The sequence below is a fragment of the Pongo abelii genome, chromosome 6 (assembly GCF_028885655.2).
Source record: "Pongo abelii isolate AG06213 chromosome 6, NHGRI_mPonAbe1-v2.0_pri, whole genome shotgun sequence".
NCBI lineage: Eukaryota > Metazoa > Chordata > Mammalia > Primates > Hominidae > Pongo > Pongo abelii.
In genome coordinates this window covers 141,000,375-141,018,598 of record NC_071991.2, presented here as the reverse complement: position 1 = coordinate 141,018,598, position 18,224 = coordinate 141,000,375, and the positions used below count along the sequence as shown (strand labels likewise).

General features: G+C 52.2%; 1 protein-coding gene and 1 long non-coding RNA gene across 2 annotated transcripts in view; one reads left to right on the top strand and one right to left on the bottom strand.

Moving 5' to 3' along the window:
* Positions 1-4,074, bottom strand: part of LOC129060507 (uncharacterized) — a 120,147-nt gene extending 116,073 nt beyond the window's left edge. The window contains exons 1-2 of the long non-coding RNA XR_010140946.1: positions 3,925-4,074; positions 3,377-3,477 (exon numbers count right to left, since the gene is read on the bottom strand). This is a non-coding gene — a long non-coding RNA (uncharacterized LOC129060507). The remainder of the gene's footprint in view (positions 1-3,376; positions 3,478-3,924) is intronic.
* Positions 403-18,212, top strand: EPHA1 (EPH receptor A1). The gene is made up of 18 exons (XM_024250335.2): positions 403-535; positions 1,584-1,651; positions 7,753-8,034; positions 9,307-9,709; positions 9,949-10,104; positions 10,417-10,761; positions 10,914-11,041; positions 11,292-11,442; positions 11,705-11,801; positions 12,017-12,075; positions 12,873-12,998; positions 13,881-14,066; positions 14,203-14,264; positions 14,371-14,577; positions 15,042-15,191; positions 15,483-15,676; positions 17,575-17,730; positions 17,815-18,212. Exons 1-18 carry the CDS (start codon positions 454-456, stop codon positions 17,891-17,893), a joined length of 2,931 nt encoding a protein of 976 aa, XP_024106103.2. The 5' UTR covers positions 403-453; the 3' UTR covers positions 17,894-18,212.
* Positions 18,213-18,224: the final 12 nt, after the last annotated feature.

Here is an 18,224-nt window from a genome sequence, read left to right as displayed (position 1 = left end):
TCTAAGCCTCCCCTGCTAAAGGGTGAAGATACGACTCCTACCCCTGCCTTCCCCGGTCCTATTACCCAGCTGTGGGGCCTGCACAAAGAGAGAAAGAGGAATATAGGAGTGTAACTCAAGTCAGAGGTAGAATTAGGTTAAAAGCTGGATCAAGATTGGGTTGAGTTTAGGATTAGAATTGGGAAAAGGTTCGTCAATTCTTAATCCCACCTACTAGGCGGCGCCCGCAGTCTCATTCGGGTCAAGACGCCTCCGGTTCTTGAATTTGATTACCAGTCTAGCAAGTTCTTTCCTGCCCTACTGTCCCTTTAAGAAGGTGAACCAGGTGAGGCCGGGACTCCGCCCCCGGCGCTGGCCCCGCCCCCCGCCCCCGCCCGGCCCGCCCGGCTCGCCCAGTCCCTTGCAACCTGGCCCTGCCATCCGGGCCACTGTCCCAGGTCCCGGCCCGGAGCCATGGAGCGGCGCTGGCCCCTGGGGCTAGGGCTGGTGCTGCTGCTCTGCGCCCCGCTGCCCCCGGGGGCGCGCGCCAAGGAAGGTACCGACCCCCGCCCCCGCGCCCCCAACCCCCGCGCCCCCGCCTCTTCCCTGGGCCCGGCCAGCACCCCCTTGCAGAAGCCGGCATTCCTCGGGAGGCCATGTTCCCCGCGACCCTCGCCAGCTCTCGCGCTGTGCCCCACCGCCAGGCTATCGACTGGCCAGGCCCATCTTTGGTCTTTAACCCCAAGCGGCTGCTCTCCCGGGTCAGTCACCCCCACTCCCGCAGGCCAGCAATCTGCGCCTGGGAATGGGGAGGGAATTCCGGACCCTTGCCAGGAAGCAGCACCTGCACCCGCACCCCTGCCTGCATTCCCAGACAGTCCCAGCTTCAGGTGCCCACCCCAGAGATCTGAGCCCTTGGAAGTTGAAGGTGGGAAGTCGCCTCCTGCCAACCTAGGCCAGGGACAGAGGGACCTGCCTCCGGGAGAAGGGTTAGGACTGACGCCACAGGGGTTCCCAGTTGTCCGAGTCGAATATTCCATGTCAAAGTTGGAACACCCTCTCCGACCCTACTCCCCACCACTTCCCAGGCAGGCAGCTGTGCCTCTTATCCCCACTCCACGGCTCTGATCACTGGCCAGGTCAGGCCAAAGCAGGCTGCGGACAGTGGAGGTGAGCCTCCCTACCCACGAAACCCCTTCCGAGGTCCCCGGTCCACCCTGCCCACTCCTGGCTAGCAGAGGTGAGCTCCTCCTGCCCTCCACGCGTTCCAGTCCTGCAGCTGATGGGTGTCCCAGGCCGCAGCAGCCTGGGTAACTGAGCGTCTTGTGGGGCTGCTCTTCTTGCATTGACTTTGGTCAAAGATCCTGCGCCCCAACACTTGTCCCACTCTGCCTGCCTTCCTTCACACACAGAAAGAAGAGTGAAATCCCTGGAGCTCTTCACTCCTCAGTCCTGAGCCCTTTTTCTCCCCTAAGCCTCAGGAAGTCATAGCTTTTAGGAACAGGATGTTGCAGCCTGGGGCTGGGGCCCCAGAATGATTAATGTGAGCTGCAGGGGCACCTCCTCCCCCAGAGGTGACAGACTTCTTTTCTCCCCACTTTCAGTTACTCTGATGGACACAAGCAAGGCACAGGGAGAGCTGGGCTGGCTGCTGGATCCCCCAAAAGATGGGGTAAGTGTCAGAAGAGGGAAGGATCTTGGAAAACTCCTGAAGGCCAGTGGGAAATGGGGTGGAGAGGTGGGTGGAGGAACAGAGAAAAGAGCAGGAAGAACTGGAAGTGTCTCCTCAGGGAGGGGGAGAGGAGGCTGAGTCAGAGCCTCCTCAATGGGACAAGGGGTGGGGGGGTCAGACTTCACCCCAAGATGAACACTTGAATGGCCTGGCTCCTCCAGTGAATACTTGGGAATATTGTGAATACAAGCTGATACTTGTGAGGGGGAGAGGAGCTCACATACCCGGGGAGAGAATGCACCATGCTGGGGATTTTTGAAGGCTGAGACCAGTCCTTTGCTTGGGGAGGGACAGAAAAGGCAGAAAAGCATCCTCAATCTGAGATCCGTTCATCCCAATGAAGTTGCATTGATAGGTTTCAGGGGGTGGGGAAACCCCAGGAAAGTGTACTCTAAATTCTGTATATGTAAGCGGGCATTTTTTTTTCTAGAGAGACCAGCCAAAGCTTTCATCAAATTCTTCAAAGGGTCTTTGACTCCTCCAAAGTTAAAAGCTGCTCCCCTAAAGGTTTCTGAGCCCTTAGCTCATCCTCCACACCTCCTCAGGCTGACTGCATGCACACCATGCATTCCAGCTGTTTGAAAGTGTCAGAGCTTGTTCCAATTCCCTTCCTTCCTTGGATGTTCCTAAGACTCAGAGAACAGGTTGTGAGGTGAGTCTGAGAGAGCATATTCAGACTCAAATGCAGAGAGCACCTCTTATGATGTACAAAAAACCAAACTCAGTTTTTTCCTACTGCACTCTCAACACAAATCACTTTGGTGACCTGTGGTCACCAAAATGCGTGTAGGGACTCCTCCCGCCTGCAGTCAGTTCTCTCTGACAGATTCTTCACTGGAGAATAGCTGAGTGTCCTCTAATCTTATTCAGTTCTTACACTGTCTACCTGGAGATAGCCTCAGGTTGAGGGCTCAGCCCCACAAGACTGCCCTCCTATAGACAACAATCACAAGTAACAGGTTGTCACCTATACTTCTGTTCCATTGGCTGTAATCAGTTTACCTGACCCTCTTCTTCGGGTTCAATTAGTTTGCTAGGATGGCTCACAGAACTCAGGGAAACACTGACTTACATTTATCGGCTTATTATAACGGATATTACAAATGATACCATGAACACCAGATGGAATAGCTGCATGGGGCAAGGTATATGTGAAGGAGGCGAGCCACCCTGCAGGGACCTAATCATGTTTGGCGGTCCAGAAGCCCTCCAAACCCCGTCCTTCTGGGCTTTTATGGAGACTTCATTACATAGGTGTGATTGATTAGATCATTGGCCATTGGTTATCAGCTCAACCTTCAACCTCTCTACCTTCCCTGGAAGTTGGCGGGGCCGGGGAGGGGGGGAGGGCGGGGGCCAAAATTCCCAACTGCAATCACAAGGTTGCCTTCTGACACCCAGGCCTCCCCCACCCCAGTCTAGTTCCCATCCCCGTCAGTCAGCTCATTAGCATATAAAAAGACATTTGTCACTTCGGGGATTTTGAGGGCTTTAGGGGTTGTTTGCCAGGAAATGTGGACAAAGACCAAATATATATTTTACAATTCACAGCACCCTTTCTGCCAGCAGCACAGCTGGTCACAGAACCACAGGAGGCTGCCTAAGTTACTGGAGCATCTACACCTCTGGCTCTGGAACCCCTTCTCTCAGGGTTTCCTTCCTTACCTCAGTACTTGAGACTTCAATCCAGCACCTGTTTCTGGGGTCAGGGTTACTTGCTTTCTTTCCCACTGGGTCGTACAGTCCTGGCTCCATTCTCTGTTCTCCTACAGAGTAGCCTGTAATTAGAGCTAATAGACTAAACCATAGTAGATCCTCCAGGAGGGGCCGTTTGGAAGATCCAGCCCTAATAGGTGACTTATCTCATAAACCAGCTAATCACCCATGGTGATAGCTGCAGGTCAGTCTTCTGGCTCCCATGGGCCTTCCTTGGGCCCTTGACACCTCCACCCAAATAACTCTTCCCTAATTTGACTGGAATGGCAACAAGGCCACTTTCTCAGCTCAGGCAAAACAGTCCTGCATGCTAGGAGGGCAAGGAGACAGCCAGCAGTCATACACTCCCACTATCTACCTTGTCCCCCTCCTTCTCCCCATCTTTTCAAAACACACACACACACACACACACACACACGCACACGCAGGCATTCAGGTCCAGAATGCACCCATGTGGCAGACAGCAGCGCCTGAGTGATAAGCAAAAGGATCCTTACTGCTGATCCTGGACAGCAGGCATTCAGGTCCAGAATGCACCCATGTGGCAGACAGCAGCGCCTGAGTGATAAACAAAAGGATCCTTACTGCTGACCCTGGACAGCTGGCTCTCACCCATCTGTCACTGCTGGAACTGGGAAAGGCAAGTCGCAGCTGGGAACATCTGCTTCTCCTGGCTCCAGCTTCAGCCGCGGCAATCTGGCTAATGAGCTGCACATTAACCACCCACCTCCCTGCCCACCAGACCCCGCCAGTGCCTTCCACTTGGGCTTCCCCAGCACAGCCTTCCTTAGGAGCAGACTCTTGGTGCCTTTTTCATTCCAGCTTCCTTGCCTTTTAGACACCCCTTGCCCAATCTTTGAACTCCCTAACATAATGCAGAAATATGTGCCTCATAGCAGCTTCTATTTCTGCCCCACCTAACCCCAAATTTTTTATTAATGATTTTTTTTTGCCTTTTCCCAGAGCTGAGGATAGGGATGAGGGCCCCTGCATTATAATGGAGTAAAAACCTGGGGAAAGTGAACTTTCTAAGGGCCTCAATCTATTCTGCATTAAATTATGGGGTTGCAACAAAAATATCAATAGAATATAGAATTTGAGAGCTTTTGAAAATTCATCTGACAGAGGAAATAAGAATGGTTGAGAAGAGTTTTTGAAGAATGAAATGGGAGACTTGTCTGACAAGCAGATATCAGAACCATCAGCTATAACTAAAACATATGTCTTGCACAAGATCACTCAGGTTAATGGGACAGGATAGAAAGTCCAAAAACGAGCCTACATATATGAGATTTTAGTATGTGATAGCATCGGAATTGCAAATCAATATGGAAAGTAACAACTAGTCAATAAACTGATGGTTAGATATTCATAATTTTTTTAAAAAAATATAAAGATATATCTCTCCATAGCCAGGCACGGTGGCTCACGCCTGTAATGCCAGTACTTTGGGAGGCCGAGGCGGGCGGATCATGAGGTCAGGAGAGACCATCCTGGGTAACACAGTGAAACCCCATCTGTACTAAAAATACAAAAAAAATTAGCCAGGCATGGTGGCGGTGCCTGTAGTTCCAGCTACTTGGGAGGCTGAGGCAGGAGAATGGCGTGAACCCGGGAGGCAGAGCTTGCAGTGAGCCAAGATCGCGCCACTGCACTCCAGCCTGGGCATTAGAGCAAGACTCCGTCTCATAAAAAAAAAAAAAAAAAAAAAAAAAAAAGATATATCTCTCCGTTATACACAAAATTCATTCTAAGAAAACTAAAATCTAAACCTAAAAGCCAACCTACACAAATTTTAGGAGAAAATATAGATCATTATAATCTTGAGATAGGAAAACTTCCCAAGCCAAATATACAACCCAGAAATCATGAAGGGAAATACTGTAGATGTTATTATGTAAGAAATTTACAATGTATGTCCACATCAAAACATCATTAGCAAAGCTAAGTGGTGTGGCAAACAGGGAGAAAATATTTGAAACATACATTTGAAGGAAATGATTCGTGTCTATAATATGTTTAAAAAAGAAACTCATCCAACTGAGTAATCAAAAGATAATAGAATGTCATGCAAAGGTTATAGACAGATAATTGCACAAACATACAAATAGCCAATGAACAAAAGAGAAATATACAACTTCCTCCTCTAAGAAATGTAAATTAAAATGTTAAGAAGCTGTGTTTTGACCCTAGGATTGGCAAAAGGCAAAAAGGTTATTAGTATTCTATGTTGATGAAGTTTTGAGAAAATGAGCCCTCTTGTGTTGCTGGTGGAAGTGTAAATTGATAAACCTTTCTTGGAAGACAATTTGACAGTATCTTATAAAACTTGTAGTATGTCTACCCTTTGATATGGCAGTTCCATGGAAATCTTACATCAATCTGTACATGATTTCTTTAAAAAGAAAAAAAAACTAGAAGCTGTCTAAATGTCTAACAATAGGTGAATGACTAAATAAATTATGGCCTTCTCTACAATGGAGTATTACTTATGGATTGCTCAAAAAAAAAAAAAGTAAGAAAGCTCTATATACACTTTTGTGGCTATCTTTCAAAGACTTTTTTAAGAGGGAGTGTCTCTTTGTCGCCCATGCTGGAGTGCAGTGGCGAGATCTTGGCTCACTGCAACCTCCGCCTCCTGGGTTCAAGCCATTCTCCTGCCTCAGCCTCCCAAGTAGCTGGGATTACAGGCATGTGCCACCACACCCAGCTAATTTTTTTATATTTTTAGTAGAGACGGGAGGTTTCGCCTTGTTGGCCAGGCTGGTCTCGAACTCCTGACCTCAGGGAATCTGCCTGCCTTGGCCTCCCAAAGTGCTAGGATTACAGGCGTGAGCCACCACTCCCGGCCCTCAAATACTTATTATTTGTGAAAACAGAAAGTGGTTACAAAATAACACTTGTATGATCCCGTGTTGAAAGCAAAACTCAGAAACATTCAAGCAGTTCTCTGGAGGCATTGAAAATGGTCTGGAAAGTTTTGCTAAAAATTGCTGAGAGTGGCTGCCTTCGAGAATGAGAGTGGAAAGATGAGGGTGAGGGAATTAAACTTTATTCTGTGTAAGTCTTTACTTTTTGACTTTTCACAATAAGCACACAGAGGTATAGTGATTAAGAGCATGAATTCTGGAACCCGGAGTGTCTGGCTCATTTCCCAGCTCTGCCTCTCATAGCTGAGTACCTTGGCAAGTCACTCGACCTCCCTGTGCCTCAGTTTCCTCGTGGAAAGTGCTTAAACCGGTGACTGGGCCACGGTAAGCACTATGTTAGTGCTAGCCATTAATATTACTACTTTTAGAAGTTCTTCTCAGATAAAAGAAGCTAACAGCCTGGCCAACGTGGCAAAACCTTGTCTCTACTGAAAATACAAAAAATTAGCCGGGCGTGGTGGTGCATGCCTGTAATCCCAACTACTCAGGAGGCTGAAGTGGGAGAATCGCTTGAACCTGGGTGGCGGAGGTTATAGTGAGCCAAGATTGTGCCACTGCACTCTAGCTCCAGCCTGGGCGACAGAGTGAGACCTTTGCCTCAAACAAACAAACAAAAAGTTAAGGGGAGTAGACTAGATAGTATCAAGAAGTCCAGCCAAATCTGTCAATTGTTGATTTTGAGGATGGCTATAATTGAAATATTGGAGAGGATGAGAATCCCCTATACAGTTCTGTGCTTGTTCTTACCCTCCAAATCTAAGGGGTTTTAATAATTAAAAATAAATATTGGGCTGGGTGTGGTGGCTCACATGCTTTGGGAGCCCTAGTAGGAGGATCATCTGAGTCCAGGTGTTTGAGATCAGCCTGGACAGCATAGCAAGACCTCATCTCTACCAAAAAAAAGAAAAAAAAAAAAATAGCCCAGTGTGTTGGCAGGCACCTGTAGTCCCAGCTACTTGGGAGACTAAGCCCAGGAGTTTGAGGCTATGGTGAGCTTTGATTATACCACTGCGCTGCAGACAGAACGAGACCCTGTCTCTGAAAAACAAAAAATTCATCAATATCCTCTTGAACAAACAGAAGGGTTTTGTAAATGAGCTTTGCCTTGGGGGTACCTGACTGTTTTGCTGATGAAATAAGTGGACTAGACTAACTGAAGGGACCAGGATCAACTAGGGATGTTAAGGGACTATTGTCTTGCCCATCTTATATCCAAATAAATCCCCAACCCTAAACACTCAGTCTACTGTCCTGGAGCTGAGGGGTGGGGAGAGGCAGGACAAGTAGCATAAACCTGAGGGGCTCTGACACAGCTGCTTCTCCATCAGCTCTAAAAACCAAGGGTTTGGGGAGCAGGCAATGATCTGGTCCCTGACTCTGATTCCCTCCTTGCAGTGGAGTGAACAGCAACAGATACTGAATGGGACACCCCTGTACATGTACCAGGACTGCCCAATGCAAGGACGCAGAGACACTGACCACTGGCTTCGCTCCAATTGGATCTACCGCGGGGAGGAGGCTTCCCGTGTCCACGTGGAGCTGCAGTTCACCGTGCGGGACTGCAAGAGTTTCCCTGGGGGAGCCGGGCCTCTGGGTTGCAAGGAGACCTTCAACCTTCTGTACATGGAGAGTGATCAAGATGTGGGCATTCAGCTCCGACGGCCCTTGTTCCAGAAGGTGCTGCTTCCCTCCATGCCATCTGGGTCCTGGTGCAGATCCCTGCCTGGCTCCTTATTGGGTGCCAGAGAAGGTTGCAGGGACAGGAAGAGGGTGCAGAGGTAGAATCATGAAAAGAATTTGGCACTTGAAGGCTGGGCATGGTGGCTCGTGCCTGTAATTCCAGTGCTTTGGGAAACCAATGTGGGAAGATCACTTGAGGCCAGGAGCTTGAGACCAGCCTGGGCAACATAGCAAAACTTCATCTCTGCAAAAAATTAAAAATCACCTGGGCATGGTGGCCCATACCTGTAGTCCCAGCTACTAAGGAGGCTGAGGCAGGAGGATCACTTGAGCCCAGGAGTTTGAGGCTGCAGTGATCTATGATTGTGCCACCGCACACCAGTCTGGGCAACAGAGCAAGATCCTGTCTCTAAAGAAAAAAAGAACAATGTGGCATTGGAAATCAGAAGGGCTGGATTTGAGTACCTTTTCTGCTGTGCCGTGACTTTGGGGGTGTCATTTAACCTCTCCAGCTTTTGTTGCCTAGTCATAAAATAGTGACAATAATAGGGCCAGCTATATCTATTTTATAGGCTTTTATAAGCATCCACTGAGATCACAGGATACCATGGTGGAGGAGGGAAGTGTAGCACAGAGTTATTTAGACTTTTCCTATTGATACCCATGATGTTCATAAGCAACCCACTCCCATAGTATCACTGGAGTCATGTAGCAAGACAATTCCCTGCAGGCTGGTACTCTCTAACACATCCCTTTCTTTCCTACTCAAAAAACATCCTGGGATGCAGAAAGAGTAAGGAGCATTTTATGATAGCATATGCTCTTGTTTCTTTCCAAAGAGAAAATGTTGTAAAATTTGTTACTAGTAATAAATTGATAATGATATGCTCTGTAACTCATCATGTTATTGGCACTGAGTTTGGGAATGCCTCTGAATAGCAGAAATTTTATGGACTGTAGAGTCCCAATGCCTGGATTCCAGTCCTAGCCCCATGATGTGGTAGCTGTGTGATCTTATACAAGGTCTTTAACTTCTGTTAGCCTTGGTTTCCTCAACTGTTAAATAGAGACAATAAGCCATCCTACCTCATAAGAGGACTGCATGAGCTAAATAGCATAATGCACATAAAATGCTTAGCCTGGCACCTCACACATACAAGGCTCATTGTTCATGGTTGCGGAAAGTATTAAGCAAACGATTGTTTCTGTTATGTGGGAAAGAAGCAGGACTTTGCCATTGCTCCCCTTTCTTACCCACCCTCTACCCAGGTAACCACGGTGGCTGCAGACCAGAGCTTCACCATTCGAGACCTCGCATCTGGCTCCATGAAGCTGAATGTGGAGCGCTGCTCTCTGGGCCGCCTGACCCGCCGTGGCCTCTACCTCGCTTTCCACAACCCGGGTGCCTGTGTGGCCCTGGTGTCTGTCCGGGTCTTCTACCAGCGCTGTCCTGAGACCCTGAATGGCTTGGCCCAATTCCCAGACACTCTGCCTGGCCCCGCTGGGTTGGTGGAAGTGGCAGGGACCTGCTTGCCCCACGCGCGGGCCAGCCCCAGGCCCTCAGGTGCACCCCGCATGCACTGCAGCCCTGATGGCGAGTGGCTGGTGCCTGTAGGACGGTGCCACTGTGAGCCTGGCTATGAGGAAGGTGGCAGTGGCGAGGGATGTGTTGGTAAGAATGGAGGCGGTGAGAACCTGAGGAACCACTCGGGAGGATTGCAGGAGTACCCCGGCAGAGAAGGAGGCCAGTGCTCCGCCTCAGTGGGTTTTTAACCTGAGTGTCCCAGAGCAGCGGACACACACACGCAGAGATGTTTCCAGTAGAAGGGATTGGGGCAGGAAGGGGTGGTGGTGGTTCTGCCTGTAAAAACATTTTCAGAACCACTCTGCTCTGCTGCGTTCTCTCTCCAGCCTGCCCTAGCGGCTCCTACCGGATGGACATGGACACACCCCATTGTCTCACGTGCCCCCAGCACAGCACTGCTGAGTCTGAGGGGGCCACCATCTGTACCTGTGAGAGCGGCCATTACAGAGCTCCCGGGGAGGGCCCCCAGGTGGCATGCACAGGTGAGTCCAGGGGGTGGGGCGTGGCCATCTGGAGGGAGGGGCTGGATCTTTGCTGAGACTTTGTCAGGGTTGGATTTTTCCAGAGCTTGTCAGATATTGGAGATGGTCCAGGGTGTCAGGCACTTTTAGCCCCTGCCCTGGCACCCTGCTCTCCCTAGAAGAATGCAGAGATGTAGTCAAACCCAGGAGAAATCAAATCTCCCCAAGAGGACTTCAGAGGACATCGAGAATTGGGTGGTGGTGGAGGCCAGTGATCAGCAGCTCAGGTGACAGCGAGGTCGGCTTCTACTGATGGCTCCTCTTCTCCCACAGGTCCCCCCTCGGCCCCCCGAAACCTGAGCTTCTCTGCCTCAGGGACTCAGCTCTCCCTGCATTGGGAACCCCCAGCAGATACGGGGGGACGCCAGGATGTCAGATACAGTGTGAGGTGTTCCCAGTGTCAGGACACAGCACAGGACGGGGGGCCCTGCCAGCCCTGTGGGGTGGGCGTGCACTTCTTGCCGGGGGCCCAGGGGCTCACCACACCTGCAGTGCACGTCAATGGCCTTGAACCTTACGCCAACTACACCTTTAACGTGGAAGCCCAAAATGGAGTGTCAGGGCTGGGCAGCTCTGGCCATGCCAGCACCTCGGTCAGCATCAGCATGGGGCATGCAGGTGAGAGGCTGAGAGGGGCTGGGACAGGGACCTGGTGGAGACAGAAGGGCTTAAGACAACAGGACAAATTGATGGGCAGGAAGCCATAGAAAAGTTACTAAGGTTATTTCCTTTTTCCTTACATATCCAACCTTATCCCTCTGGACCCCCAGAGTCACTGTCAGGCCTGTCTCTGAGACTGGTGAAGAAAGAACCGAGGCAACTAGAGCTGACCTGGGCGGGGTCCCGGCCCCGAAGCCCTGGGGCGAACCTGAGCTATGAGCTGCATGTGCTGAACCAGGTCAGGATGCTACTGAGAGATGGTCTTCAGTGTCCACGCCCAGGCACACCCCAACATTCCTAGCCTGGGGTGTGGGGTGGGAGGAATCCACCCGAAGTCCACTGTGTGGCTTTCTCAGGACAAAAGTCTATGAAGAACCCTGTCCTAACCATTCTGCTCTCCAGCCCCTCCCCATGTGCTCTGATGCTGTCCATCACATCCACCCGGGCCTGGCTCAGCACTACCTGCTTAATTTAACTCCAACCCACAGGATGAAGAACGGTACCAGATGGTTCTAGAACCCAGGGTCTTGCTGACAGAGCTGCAGCCTGACACCACATACATCGTTAGAGTCCGAATGCTGACCCCACTGGGTCCTGGCCCTTTCTCCCCTGATCATGAGTTTCGGACCAGCCCACCAGGTGGGGTATCTTGTGCTCTTCCCCAACACACATACACCTGTTGCCCCACTGAGGCAACTCAGCTCCTGTTCCACGTAGCGACCCTTCCTCTTCCTCTACACACATGCACACACACTCCCTTCTTCCGGGGGTAGGGGACAGACACCGACCTGATGCACACTGAAAGATCTGACCCTACGGGTACCCAGGGCCCTGCCCTTTAACCCCCCTCATTCCTACAGACTGTGAGTCCCAACACTTCCTCATCCCTTTGTGCCTACAGTGTCCAGGGGCCTGACTGGAGGAGAGATTGTGGCCGTCATCTTTGGGCTGCTGCTTGGTGCAGCCTTGCTGCTTGGGATTCTCGTTTTCCGGTCCAGGTGCCAACTCCTGCCCCCTCCCCAACCACCAGTCCTGGGTCAGAAGCCCCTGACTGCAGCCCCAACAACCCTCCCATCCCCTAGTACCAAAGCTCAGTGAGTCCTCACACCCATCCTGCACTCCCACCCCGTTTCTGGGGAAGATTCAGCCAGAGTCCCTCGGACCCCTGAGGTGGTCCTGGGGCCCTGAAGGAGCTGGTCCCCAACCCCCGCAGGAGAACCCAGCGGCAGAGGCAGCAGAGGCAGTGTGACCACACCACCGATGTGGATCGGGGTGAGTCGGGTGCACCTGCGTGTGTCCCCACCTGCGTGTGCACACCTGTGTGTGCATGTGTGTGTGTGTGTGTTGGGAGGTGCCACTGGGAAGGGATCAAGGGACACATTTGCTAGGCCAACTCTGGGGGCACATGTGGGGTTTGTTGTCCCCAGGGCTCTTGTGTTTTGTTACCTAATTAACTTTGGTTAATTAACTTTGTACTGATAGCCCCCCAGTGGCTCTGGTGCAATTATCTGTGAGTGTCCATTCGCTGCTGGTGCCGCTGTCTTGTCACCTTGGGCTCTGGACAGCCCTCCCCATCCTGGAGGCCAGGCCTGTGGGCCGAGGCCAGGCAGGAGGAGGACTGACGTCCTCCAAGGCTTATGAGCTTCTTGCTTGTCACCTCATTAGGTGACCCACAAAGGGGAGAGTGAGTGGTCCATCCAGGCAGCCGGGGTGGGAGCCATGCACGGCTCTGTCTGGGAATGTGAACGAGGTGTGACTGACCAGAACAGTGTGGGGACTGGCCGCTGAGAAGATTGGGCAACTCAGGCAGCAAATGTGCTCTTCGGGTGTGGATCCTGGCCACCACCCTGGACCTTGTGGAGTGAGGACAGCAGAGCTTGGAGCATAGACAGGGAGAAGAGAGGCTTAGTTGCTAAATGGAGACTTTCTCCCACCTCAGCCCAAACAGGAGTCACCTTGGGAAACAGGGAGGTGTGGAGAAGTGTGTGGTCTGCTGCTGGCCCTTCTCCTGACCCCCATACTCCTGAGCCCTGATGTTGGTACTCCCCAACCTCATGTTCTGCCCATAGAGGACAAGCTGTGGCTGAAGCCCTATGTGGACCTCCAGGCATACGAGGACCCTGCACAGGGAGCCTTGGACTTTACCCAGGAGCTCGATCCAGCGTGGCTGATGGTGGACACTGTCATAGGAGAAGGTGAGTCCTGCTGTGCACCGCAGCAGGCCCCCCACCGTGTGGGGCAGCACAGAGCCACCAGCAGGCCCCTTCCTTCCAGCGCTTCCCTGGGGAGCCCAGCTGGCTTCTCTGGTCCCAGAGTTTCCAGATGTACTCACTCTCTGCTCTGCTCTGTATCCTCTTTGAACCATTGTGTTCTTGTTAAAAACCCCTCATCAGATGCCCTGGAGCAACCCCTGTCTCCTACACACTTGCTTCTGTGGTTTTGGAGTTTCTGATAAAGGGCATTAAATACATTGTTTTCATCCACAGAGGTGTTGCTGTGCTGAGGGTCCGGATGTTCTCTGATGATGCCCAAATGTAGGAGTCATTCCCTCCCTAGCCTGGCATTCCACCCCATCAGAGGCCCAGTGTCCTTGGGCTGCCCTGTTCCCTTGGGTCACCAGAGGAAATGGATCTCAGTGGAGAACAAAGCTTGGTGGTGTCCTTGCCAATTGTGCAGCTGAGCCAGGCAAGCTGGGACCAGAGGAGCTCACAGAAGAGAGGCGGCCATAGCCAGTGTCCCTGCCACTTGAGTACTAGCCCCGCACTGGCTTGCTCTTCATGAGCACAGCCCAGTCCCGCTCCACAGGGTTCATTCACCCTGCGGTTGCCGAGCGCTTATTGTGAGCCAAGAACTGTGCAAACACTGGGAGACAGTGGTGAATAGGTCACGGCATTGCACTCCAGCTCCAGACTCTGACCTTCCCCAGGAAGGACAGCCCACGCCCTGTCCCAGGAAGGGCATTCCATGCTTCTGATTCTCCAGAAAAGAAAAGGGCCGGAGGACTGGAGGGGTTGCTGCCTGTCCCCTGGAGGAGCCCTGCAGTGCATCCGGCCACAGCCTGTTTTCTTTCTACCCAGGAGAGTTTGGGGAAGTGTATCGAGGGACCCTGAGGCTCCCCAGCCAGGACTGCACGACTGTGGCCATTAAGACCTTAAAAGACACATCCCCAGGTGGCCAGTGGTGGAACTTCCTTCGAGAGGCAACTATCATGGGCCAGTTTAGCCACCCGCATATTCTGCATCTGGAAGGCGTTGTCACAAAGCGTATGACCAGTGGTCTCCCTCAGCTGGGGGCGGGAAATGCAGGAAAGAGGGGCGAAACCACTGTAAGTGGAGGGAGGATGTGTGGCCAAGGGCAGGAAGCCTGGTTCTGAGTGTGATATGTGTGTCTGTGTCTTAGGAAAGCCGATCATGATCATCACTGAATTTATGGAGAATGGAGCCCTGGATGCCTTCCTGAGGGTGAGGAGGGCAGAGGACTAGCTGGGGAGGGGGATGCACCATGGTGCCCTGGGCACTGGGAGGAGACCTGGCCCATCCTCTGACTCACCCACTGACCCTGCTGCAGGAGCGGGAGGACCAGCTGGTCCCTGGGCAGTTAGTGGCCATGCTGCAGGGCATAGCATCTGGCATGAACTACCTCAGTAATCACAATTATGTCCACCGGGACCTGGCTGCCAGAAACATCTTGGTGAATCAAAACCTGTGCTGCAAGGTGTCTGACTTTGGCCTGACTCGCCTCCTGGATGACTTTGATGGCACATACGAAACCCAGGTTAGAAACCGGTACAAACCCAGTGCACATTCACATTGCCCCATAACATGCCATTCATACAGTCACGTGTATATAAGCACAAAGACTTGGCCAGGCACGGTGGCTCACGCCTGTAATCCCAGCACTTTGGGAGGCCGATGCAGGTGGATCACGAGGTCAGGAGATCGAGACCAGCCTGGCGAACGTGGTGAAACCCCGTCTCTACTAAAAATACAAAAAATTAGCCGGGCATGGTGGCAGGTGCCTGTAGTCCCAGATACTCGGGAGGCTGAGGCAGGAGAATGGCGTGAACCCGGGAGGTGGAGGTTGCAGTGAGCCGAGATCACGCCACTGCACTGCAGCCTAGCAAGAGAGAGAGACTCCATCTCAAAAAAAATAAAATAAAAATACAATAAAAGAAGCACAAAGACTCGTGCTCAGGTGGACACCATAACTTTCCGTCCCTGACCCATGTGCCTTCTTAGGGAGGAAAGATCCCTATCCGTTGGACAGCCCCTGAAGCCATTGCCCATCGGATCTTCACCACGGCCAGTGATGTGTGGAGCTTTGGGATTGTGATGTGGGAGGTGCTGAGCTTTGGGGACAAGCCTTATGGGGAGATGAGCAATCAGGAGGTGAGCCCAGAATATTCTTCCTCATCTCATCTTCAACTCACACCTCTTATTCCCTCCCAAGGTCCTCCCGTGGCCTTTTCCTGCAGATATCTTCATTTATTCGTGACCCTCAGTTTTTCTGTACTCCTGGCTCCTCTGGTCCTTCACCTCATGCCCTGCTCTCTTTACTCCTCCCACCTCCTCCCATCCTGCCTAGGATCTCCACTGCAATTATCTTGTATGACCGTCGGTTTCTCATGGGCCTCCAGGTTAGCTCGCTACTCTACAGCATCCTCCTGTCCCACTGTGCAGGTTATGAAGAGCATTGAGGATGGGTACCGGTTGCCCCCTCCTGTGGACTGCCCTGCCCCTCTGTATGAGCTCATGAAGAACTGCTGGGCATATGACCGTGCCCGCCGGCCACACTTCCAGAAGCTTCAGGCACATCTGGAGCAACTGCTTGCCAACCCCCACTCCCTGCGGACCATTGCCAACTTTGACCCCAGGTAACCATGCAGGGGAAGGAATAGGGAACCCAGAGGCAGCGCTAGGAGAGTGGAAATAGGCATTCAGCCACATCCTCCGAGTGCTGGGCCTGGGGAGCTCTGGACCAAGTCCAGTGTATGAGGCAAGACGTGCCCTTGGGGAGAGTCCAAGAGGTCAGCTTTAGATTACGCATATTTGCAGAAAATCAGTTACTGCTGGGCCCCAGTTCCCTCACTTCACCTGGGCTCAGGGGTGGGGGGGCCCATCTTTTCCCTTCTCAGGCTGCCTCACCTAGGACACTCCTGGAGCCATCGTTGCCAATCCCACTGCGTTGTACTGTGGCCCATTCTTGGGATGCATCCCCTTCCCCACAGAAATATTTCTGCATATGAAGGAAAGGGTCATCCATTCATGAAGTTTTGGAGGACCTACTGGTGCAAGCTGTTTGCTGGACATTGGAGATACAGCTGCACTTATTACCTGGTACCTGCTCCAGGGAGCCTGGGCAGCCAGGCTGGGGTGGGGCAGGCAGGAGCAGCCTTGCAGGGTTTGGGAAGGCTCCTGGATCACATGGCTAGTCTGAGGGGAGCGGAGGGCTTGTAGGTTGCAGACAGTGCAGGATGACTGCAGCATCGTGTTTAGGAATAGCAGCCATGAGGCTGGAGAGACAACCAGTCAGCACAAAGAGGACCAGCCCTATTGAGAAGTTTGGACTTTACCACGAGTGCAGAGTTGTTTTTTTTTCCACCCCGAGACGGAGTCTTCCTCTGTCACCCAGGCTGGAGTAACTCGGCGCAATCTCAGCTCACTGCAACCTCCACCTCCAGGGTTCAAGTGATTCTCCTGTCTCGGCCTCCTGAGTAGCTGGGATTACAGGCACATACCACCATGCCCAGCTAATTTTTGTATTTTTAGTAGAAACGGGGTTTCACTACGTTGGCCAGGCTGGTCTCGAACTCCTGACCTCATGATCCGCCCACCTAGGCCTCCCAAAGTGCTGGGATTACAGGCGTGGGCCACCTCGCCTGGCCTGGAGAACCAATTCTTAAAAACTGTCCACAGGACGGGGGGGACGTGGTCAGAGCTGCATTTTACCAAAAATATGGCCTGAGTGTAGAGAATGAACTGATGGGGGTGTGGGGGAGCGCTCAGGTTGGGGAAGCAGGCAAGGCTGTTCTTCAAGTGCTTTATTGGGTAGCCAGCCTGGCCAACTGGCCTCTGTATCCAACCACCATATATAACCTTGTTTCTGGGAGAAAACACGCTCTAAGTTCCAACTTTTGAAACTATCTTTTGGAGCACAACTCCCTCATACACTGGAGACTGCATGTGCTAATCTTTCTGGAATGCTGGATATTTTTTCCCCCAGCAGATTTACTTTGCTAATGGTTTTTGGCTCTGGCGAGCTTTAGTACAGGAACGCTCATTGTATTGTGGGTGTCAGAGTGCAAGAATAACAGCCGAAGTTGAAGGTGATGAGGAAGGACTGCTCCCAGAACTCAAGCGGCCACTATGGAAAAAGGCAGGACCACGCCCAGGTGCCAGGCCTCTGTTCTCCTACTTTCAGCTTCCTCTCAGACAGGAGACTTCCATGTCCTAACCAGCCCTCAGTCAGGTGCCCAGAACCGGCCACTCCAGCAGGAGACCGGCTGGTGATCCCCTTCTGTTGGGGCTTCCCAGGACAGTCCCTTTCTATAGGCCTGTCGACATAGCAGGACTGTCAGCCAGTCCACTGTTGTGAGCACACCAGGAAACAGGCCAGGAAGTGGGCTCAGAGATAATGGTGGGGTCAATCCACAGTCTAGATGATCTCTGTGCCCAGACACCGAACTTCAGTGCTGGCTGCTGATGCTCAGAGGCTAAGGCCAACCAGATCAGCCCCTGTACCCACTGTGACTGACATGCCCATATCCCACAGGGTGACTCTCCGCCTGCCCAGCCTGAGCGGCTCAGATGGGATCCCATATCGAAGCGTCTCTGAGTGGCTGGAGTCCATACGCATGAAACGCTACATCCTGCACTTCCACTCGGCTGGGCTGGACACCATGGAGTGTGTGCTGGAGCTGACCGCTGAGTAAGGAGCTGGAGCTGTCTGGGCAGGGGAGGGCTGCGGGGGTGGAGCCTCCGGACTCATGCCCCCACCCTTCCTTGCCCACAGGGACCTGACGCAGATGGGAATCACACTGCCCGGGCACCAGAAGCGCATTCTTTGCAGTATTCAGGGATTCAAGGACTGAGCCCTCCTCTCATCCCATGCCCAATCAGGGAGCAAGGACGGGGCCAAGGTCGCTCGTGGTCACTCCTTGCGCCCCTTCCCACAACCTGCCAGACTAGGCTATTGGTGCTGCTTCTGCCCACTTTCAGGAGAACCCTGCTCTGCACCCCAGAAAACCTCTTTGTTTTAAAAGGGAGGTGGGGGTAGAAGTAAAAGGATGATCACGGGAGGGAGTTGAGGGGTTAATATATATACATACATATACATATATATTTTTGTAAATAAACAGGAACTGATTTTCTGCCTCCATCCCACCCATGAGGGCTGTAGGCACTACAAAAGAGCTGACTACT

Excerpts from the sequence above, each read along its gene's own strand:
- EPHA1 (XM_024250335.2), top strand. The coding sequence starts at position 454 with ATGGAGCGGCGCTGGCCCCTGGGGCTAGGGCTGGTGCTGCTGCTCTGC. Across the intron at positions 9,710-9,948 it reads CAGTGGCGAGGGATGTGTTG|CCTGCCCTAGCGGCTCCTAC; the intron begins GTAAGAATGGAG and ends TTCTCTCTCCAG. Across the intron at positions 11,042-11,291 it reads AGCTGCATGTGCTGAACCAG|GATGAAGAACGGTACCAGAT; the intron begins GTCAGGATGCTA and ends TCCAACCCACAG.